Below are 8,382 nucleotides of genomic sequence, written 5' to 3' on the forward strand. Positions count from 1 at the left end.
CAGTGGCTGGTATATGATCAGCAGCGAGAGGCCTACGTGAAAGGACTTTTGGCAAAGATCTTTGAATTGGAAAAGAAAACGGAAACAGCTGCTCATTCACTCCCACAGCAGACAAAAAAGACTGAATCAGAAGGTACTGATTGGTGTAAAAATGTTCTTTTGGCATAGGCCTGACATTTTCCAAAAGGAGTGATTCATCAAATTTAGATTTTTACAGATATGTGCTAGAAAGTGAAACAATAGCAAGTCTTCTAGCACTGAAGTAAGAAATATCATTTTTGCAAGTTTTATTTCCAGATATGTTCAGATAAAAGGAGGGCACAAGACACAGGTTAAAGGGTCATCTTTGCCAGCTCTGGAGTCACATTAAATTTTTTTCATCCATGAATGTCCTTCCCCTCTTTCAAAGTTATTCTCGAACTTTTATTTCCCCCAGAGCTGGCCTTGTCACTAATTCTCTTTTTATTTTGCTTCCCTTTAGCACTTATTTCTGTCAATCCCGGGAGAAAGAATACATTGTATAGATGATTCTTCAATCATTTGAACCTCACTATAGAATGAGATACAGTTTCATGATGCTGTCTTTTTGTCAAGATCTTTGCAGTTTCCCTGATGTTGATTTCAAGGGAGTTTCACAGCAACCCTAGGAAGTGGGGCAGGAAAGGTCATCATTCCCATTTTACAGATGAAGAAATAGATTCAGCAATTCTAGAGGACAAGCTAAGAAAAAAAGAGGGGGCCTCTTAAGCACTCCTTAAAAGAGTGATAGCCCGAAGGGGACCAAAGCCTTGAATTATATAAAGAGGAGGCTAAGAAATGGGAACAAGACTCATAATCTTGGAGCGTCACATTTGAATATTTAAAATTAAACTAATGCTAAAAAGAAAATACAAAGGGAATGTCTCAAGAGGCAGTTCAAAGCTGTTTAGCCCTAATAAGACAAAGTTAGCACTATGGTGCCTTTATATGTTTCTTACACATAAAAGCAGAATTTTAGTTATGGGCTAAGTCTCGTTTTTTTCTTTGGTAATGTAGTTTTCTTTCTCTCTGTTTTATCGGAATAATATAAACACTTGTTAAAATAATATAATAGTACAAAAGGGCCATGTCCCACCTTTTCCATCCTAGTCTCTGTTTCCTCCTCCCATCAGCACAGCTGCTCTTAATATTTCTATTTTTAATTTTGGTAATTATCTTCATATCTGTAAATAATGAGCTTATATCCCTGTTTGTCTTCTTTGGACATTTGTGGCTTTCCCTCTATGCAGAATAGTTATAGTACTGTTTTTAGTTCTTCTATTTGAGAGTTTTGTAACTTCAAATAATGTCCCTGAACTTCTATTTCTTATTCCATCAAATATCAACTGTAGTCTGACTGTCTCTGACTCTCCATGTTGTAAGCTGAGGAAATAGTGTGACCTCATTCAGAAAAACATATTTGATGTTTCCCTTTTCAGGAGTATTACCAACTTCATCAAATGAGTTGTGCCATAATGTTGTTTGTCACAGGTTATCTTCAAGAAGAGAAGCAAAAATATTACACCCATCTCTTGGCAAATGCAAAAAAAGATCTCGAGGTTGAACGACAAACCGTAACTCAGTTGAGTTTTGAACTTAGCGAATTTCGAAGAAAATATGAAGAAACCCAAAAAGAAGTTCAAGATTTAAATCAACTGTTGTGTTCGCAAAGAAGGGCAGATGTACAACATCTGGAAGATGATAGGCATAAAACAGAAAAAATACAAAGACTCAAGGAGGAAAATGATATTGCCCGGGGAAAACTTGAAGAAGAGAAAAAGAGATCCGAAGAGCTCTTATCTCAGGTAAGCTTACCCAATAGGTTGTCCATGACTCATCACTCAAAGTGTTCATTGAACACTTACTAAGTGCCAGGGACTATTTTAACCACTAGAGAACCAGCAAAGAACAAAATAAGTTTCTGCCCCCTTGTGGGAGTTTATATTCCAAATGGAAACTGACCATAAACAAGTACCTAAATAAACAAGTAAAACTAAAGAAAATGCAACATGGTGGTATGAGAAAGGAAATTGGGGGCCAGTGGAGGCCTCTCTGAGGAGATGGTATTTGGACAAAGTCCTGATGACAGGAAGGATCCAGCGAGGTGGGTGACTTTCCGTGGGAATTCTCTCAGCAGAGGAAATCATACCCACAGATTCTGAGTGAGAAGGTGCCAGGTCCATGTGAGAAACCAAAACAAGAAGTAATGAGAAGAACCAAAGCTGATTCCTAGGCCAGCATCTTGACTGTAATAATACTGTGCTTACGTGAATTCACATGTCACCTTCCAAGTTCTCTTTATACTCAACTTTATTCTAGTAATGTTGGGGTTATGAAGTTAGAATTATTAGAATTGAATACTACTTTGACAGAACTCATTAATTTAGATTTGGCCTGGCAGAATGGAGTAATGGAAAGAACACTGTTTGGAGTCCATGCCTGGTCCATGCTCAGTCCAGGATGTGTAGCCTTTGGCAAATCACCTAACTTCACTGACTCCCAGGTTATTCTCTTGTCCAATTAATAATAACCTCTGCTTGCCTCGTAGGGCTTTTGTGAGGGTCAATTGAGAGAATGTAAAAGTGCTAAGCTAAGCAAGGTAAATGTTAGTTACTGCTACTAAAATTATAGTAATTCATAAAATGCTCCAGAAGTTGAGAGTGTTGTCAGGGGCAGTTAATAGTCTGTCACATTTGCCTTCTTAGTCATTACCACTCTCATTTCTGTCTATGGGTGTGATCAGTGATATTGGAGAAAGATTAAGCAGAAATAATTAAATTTTGTTCCAACTCTGTGGATCAGAGGACAAGGCACTGCCAGCTTTGTTACTATACTCAGAAATATCAGCAGATGTGAAAGTCTCTAGGAAAGTGGGTGTGACCTCTGCCAAGTTCAGTGCTGTTTATCAGCCGTGTGTCTGTGTGCCTCGGGGACTCCCAGCCAGGTGGTACTGCTCAGCCGCTAGCATAGAGAGCCACCAAATGACCAGCTGGAACGGTTCACCCCTGACTAGCAGATGTTGTCCTGGTTAGAGATGTGACACTTGTGATGTGAGCTTTTCATGCTTCCCGGGTCAAGCCATAAAAGGTTGGATGTGACAATGTTGGCTCTCTTTACATCCTGCAGGTCCAGTTTCTTTACACGTCTCTGCTAAGTCAGCAAGAGGAACAAACACGGATAGCTCTGTTGGAACAACAGGTACTCCTTGGGGTTGCTTCTACATTCAATTTAGTCTGTTAGAAAATGGAATTTTTCCTCCTGTTTACACTCTTCTGTGGAGAACCATTTGAAAGTTATGAAAAGTGTTTTTAAAAGAATTTAACACAAAATATTTAAAGATATTTAAAGATATCTGTGCTAGTTATATATTCCTGTTATTGTCCTTAGGCTAAACCAGATTCTTTGAGAAATGATGGCACTTTTCTTGACAGGGAGATGTAGGCCTTGGCAAATTTTGCTCTTCCCCAATGGTTGTAGTTCCTACTCTAGCCTAGTAGGATCTCCTAATAGGGCTACCTGATACCTTCAGGCAGAACACAGACAGACACCGTTCATTTTCAGAATGTAGGGCAGAGATTCTTAGTATATTTCAAACCAGGGATGGCCATCATTTTCCCTTCTCCCTCTTCCCTCTCTGAAAAAGAGGGATGGGGAGGAATAAATCTAACCAGCACCTTCCGAAGCTGCTCTTCACTCACCTGTACCTCAGCATTGGCTTTGCTCCTTGGATAAACCAAATCCTCAGCCAGAAGCCTTTTCATTTATTAACATCTCATAGTGCTCAGATGAATTCTTACTATGATGGTACAACACATGTTTTCTTCTTGTGCTAATAAAAAATGTAAGCATCCAATCAAGAGAACCAGAGAGTATATACAACTGTAATTGTCTCATCCTGGACATTTTCCAGATGCAGGCATGTGCTTTAGACTTTGAAAATGAAAAACTTGACCGTCAAAATATGCAGCATCAGTTGCATATAATCCTTAAGGAGCTCCGAAAAGCAAGAAGTCAGATAACACAGTTGGAATCCTTGGTGAGTCCTGAATGGTTAAACTAAAATTGCTCTTTCTGCCATCTTTCCATTTATATAATATATCAAGTCAGTTCCCAAACTAGGAGGATACAGCTTAAAGAACAGCTAGCTATATCTCAAATCAGTAGGCAGAACCCCTGCCTCATTGGAAGCAACTGCCCTTTGAGCATCAATTCAGAGCACTAGAAAGAGGGACATTATGTACCTCTTGGTGATGATTACATCAGTGGTGTCTGGCATCATCTCCCCACCTACCCCAGTTATGATTCTAGAGGCAATAAACCGTGCCTCTGTTTATTGCCTGCCTGGGGGAGAGAAGTCATAGAATCCAGAACTGAAATTGTCTTTTTCTATTAAAAAAGAAAGAAATGCTGTTTTTAGGGATAATGGAATATTATGGAGAAATCCAGCTTCGGCTACACAGATTCTTTGACAGCACACAGCTCTATTCTTCAGTATGTCATTTTGGCCATTTATAATATTTGAAATTAAAATGCACATTTCATTTTTATTATTGACTTTTTCAAAGCATAGGATGCCAGAGGGTATGTAAAAGAATTTGTAATTTTCCTGTGCTTTTCTTTGTTCCTGCTGTCCACCACCTTCACAGTGTGCTATAAATAAACTACACTCATTTCTGAGCTTTATTAACTAAGTTCTTACAAAAAAACATGAAAAAGGAAAGTCACAAAGGTATTATAAAATATGTTAGTCATTTCTGTGTATAACCTGTTTGATCTGCTAAAATTCTTTTGCTGCCCTTACTTCCATGTCGTTCTTTATTGCTGAAGTTGCCCCTGTTTTACCAAACTAGCAAATTTAGTCAACTTTTGCACATAAACCTACCTTCCATTTGGCACTAAGCATCTTAATAAAACCTATCCATGTAAACACCCAACTCCAGGACTTCCCAGGTAATTTGGGTAATTACAGTAATTATATGGGTAATTCATAAACACCTCATATATTACCACCATAATACTGGTGAACAGGGATTCAAAAGAAAATCTGTCTGCAGGGTTGAAACAGCTAGAGTATCTGAAACAGTTAAAACTGCTGTACAATGGGCCGTATTTACAAATGGTGTTCACTTAGAATTTATTTTGCAGAAGCAACTTCATGAGTTTGCCCTCACAGAGCCATTAGTTGCTTTCCAAGGAAAGAATGAAAACAAAGTAAAAGTTGCCTCACCAAAAAGTCCCACTGCTGCACTCAACGAAAGCCTGGTGGAATGTCCCAAGTGCAATATACAATATCCAGCCACTGAACACCGAGATCTGCTTGTCCATGTCGAATACTGTTCAAAGTAGCAAAATAATTATTCTTTGTTTTTGTGTCAAAAGATTTAATACTGTATCTTGTGTTAGCTTGTGGACACTTTGAGCATATTTCGCCTTCTGTATAAGAAACTGCCTGTCTACCTTTGACACTCTGGCATATAAATGAATCATTGGATTTTTTGTTCTGCTTTGCATTTTCCTTGGCAGTGATACCTCCCTGAGATGGTTCATCATCAGGCTGCAATGACAAAATGTGGTGAGCAGTGTTCACTGAAACTACTCACATTTTGCACTGTTAAAGTACTTGATGAAGAAAAGATAGTTCAGGTTATTGCTTATGGGTTATTGCATAGGCAAGCAAATATTTTATGTTTTGTGACTTTTAAAAAAATCAAAGGTAATTAACCAAGAATTTTACTGTGTTCACATTTTTTATTCAAGCACTTAGTGAACCTACAATTCTGATTTTGATGTCCGTTGTTCAGAGGTGATGATACTGTTTTCATTTTGTTTTTCTTGCTATTGTAGAACGGTTATGAGAAAAGTTGGGAATTTTCTTGATCTTTACTGCTGCTTACTGTTGAAACTAAGGTCAGCTATATTCTAAGCACGAAGCAGATTCTATTCTACTCTAAGTAGCCATACACAATGTTTTCTCTCATATTATCTGGCTGTCACTTTAATTTGAATTTCATTAACACATGTCAGTTAGCTAAAGTTGTTAAAATGAATTTTAACAAAACCATCTACCCTCTTGTTTGGTTTACAGTATTTTATTTATTTTTGACACTCTTAAACCTGGGCAATGTAATTATCAGATATTTGTTTATCTGAGTAGATATTTTTGTACATGCTTTGTGTAAACCAAAAATGTTTTTATTTTTTCATGTTTTCTAACATGCTTAACACTGGGCTACTGTTAGTAATATAAATGAGAAAAGAATAAAATTATTTGATGTTTTAATATGTCTAGTATATATGTATATACATAGATATTCTAAGATTTCCACCCCAAGAGGAGGGTCGGGGGTTACAGGCAACTCTATAATCCTCAGGGGCAGGCAGTGTCCAGATACCTGCAGCAGTTCTCTGCTGTTGTGGCTTATCCCAGAGTTAATTTTACAGTGAGGAGAGCCACCTCCCAAATCCCCTTTGGCAATGTCACTGACGACGCGGAGCGCTAATGCATGCTTTCACCCAAAGGGGGCGCAGCCGCTCAGCACCAGCGCGTGTCCCAGGACCGTATGAGTCCGACGTGGCTGATCTTTCTAAGGGAAATCTGGGATTTTTAAATATGAAATCTCCCCATTTTTAAATGTCATAAACTCATAAAATTTTATCACTGTGGGCCAAAACACATTTTTAGTTTGTGACTTTTTGGAGCATCTGAATGAGGCAAAGGAGGAGTGATTCATTCCGTCTGAGATGGGGAGAAAACTTAGAAAGGTTCTCAGGCCCTGCCTGCTGTCTTAGGACTGAGGTCTCCCCACGACCAGTTTGATTAAACAGGTGCTGAGTGACATAGCAAATACTATGAACATTCCTTTCACCTGCCATCTGGCTTCTTTTGTGGCTACACTTGGACAGAGAGCTGGCTGGCTGTCAGCACTTCCTGGCTACCCTCTGCTCCTCCACCCTGAAAACTGGGGAAATGCCAGGGCTGGAAGGGAACTGCAAGATCACCTATATATAATACTTAGGCATCTTTGGTCCAGGAAATCCCCTCACCCTTAGAGTAGAAAATGTTGATTTTTTTAGCCTGCCCCAGATCTCCTGAATCAGAATGTCTAGGGGAATATGCATTTTCGACAAGCTCTTCAAAGCATTCTGGTACATTACTGAAGATTGAGAACTGCTGATCTAATCCAACCTTGACTTATTGAAACGGAGTCCCAGAGAGCAGAGTGACTTACCCAAGGTCATGTAGCAGATGCAGGAGGTTGGGGGAGGGGGGAATGCTCCCAAAGGCAGTGGTGCTGGAGACCCTACCATGTTGGCTTGTGTGCCATGATTCCAGCAACATTGCTCTCTCCAAGACCCACAGTGCTTTGTCTTCATAAGGCCAATCTAGTGGGTTATTGGCCTGGTTCTCTTTTTTCTTCTTTTTCCTCTGTGCTGTGCTCTCTGTGTTTGAATCTAATGATTTTTGGCTTTGGATGGTTGAGTGGGAAATATTAGCAGGACATTCAAGGGGAGTCTTCTGTCTGCCAATCTAGTGGTAACGTCCAAACAAGGGTGAAAGATCAGGACCAAGCTAGGGATTTGCATAGAGTACATAGAATTCAGAGAGATGACAAACAAAGGAACAGAGAGGACTGAGCCCTGGGGAATGTCCCATGGTCCAGAGGCAGATAGGAGCACTCAGAGAGAGTCAAAGTTAAGTCATGGGACCCAAACCAAGAAACCAGGGAAAGAAAGAATGACATGAACCAAAGAGAATGAGTAGCCTTTGCTTTCTTGCCTGCCAGGCTCAAAATACTAATTTAACCCCAGGACCAGCACATCTCCCATTAAAATGTTTTAACAGGCATTACAGGTAAATTTCCTGAAGAAATAATACCACCTATTTCAGAGAGGGTACCACACATGGATCCCATCACTTGATTTGGTAAATAGTCAATCTGTCTGCAACGGGCCAGCTACTGTGCAAGACACTAGGGTGAACAGGAGTAAAGCAGAATCTGCCTTCAGCAGAGCCAGGCCAGGTGGATGTCAGTGCAGATCAGTGACAGCACAGTGAGCTGAGTGCCCCATGAGAAGTCCCCCCAAGGTCGAGAGAGGACAGGCTTTCCGAAAGAGGCGATGACTGAGCTAGGTTTAAGAAAACAAATACTATCAAGTATTAATAGTGCTTGTTCCTGGACTTACACTGCAAGTGAATCATTAAGCAGAGCTTAAAGAAAAACATGCCCTATGTTCCATTGATCACTCTCTGATGACAAAGGACAGGGCTGTAGAGGAAGGGCAGTGCCATCGACCCAGATTCTGACAAAGGGCGTTCCTTCGTGTCCTATTAACTCCATGTTGACAGCCACGTAGCCTCAGAGA

The 8,382-nt window shown here is 39.9% G+C and overlaps 1 protein-coding gene across 1 annotated transcript in view; it reads left to right on the forward strand.

Moving 5' to 3' along the window:
* CEP55 (centrosomal protein 55kDa) overlaps window positions 1-5,719 on the forward strand; it is a 35,464-nt gene extending 29,745 nt beyond the window's left edge. Inside the window, exons 5-9 of the mRNA XM_012659665.1 lie at window positions 4-133; window positions 1,510-1,823; window positions 3,145-3,216; window positions 3,929-4,054; window positions 5,164-5,719. Coding sequence (XP_012515119.1) covers window positions 4-133; window positions 1,510-1,823; window positions 3,145-3,216; window positions 3,929-4,054; window positions 5,164-5,364 — 843 coding nt within the window. The 3' untranslated portion in view covers window positions 5,365-5,719. The remainder of the gene's footprint in view (window positions 1-3; window positions 134-1,509; window positions 1,824-3,144; window positions 3,217-3,928; window positions 4,055-5,163) is intronic.
* The last annotated feature ends 2,663 nt before the right edge of the window (window positions 5,720-8,382 follow it).

This window comes from Propithecus coquereli, unplaced genomic scaffold (assembly GCF_000956105.1).
Source record: "Propithecus coquereli isolate 6110/MARCELLA unplaced genomic scaffold, Pcoq_1.0 Scaffold63, whole genome shotgun sequence".
Taxonomy (NCBI): Eukaryota; Metazoa; Chordata; class Mammalia; order Primates; family Indriidae; genus Propithecus; species Propithecus coquereli.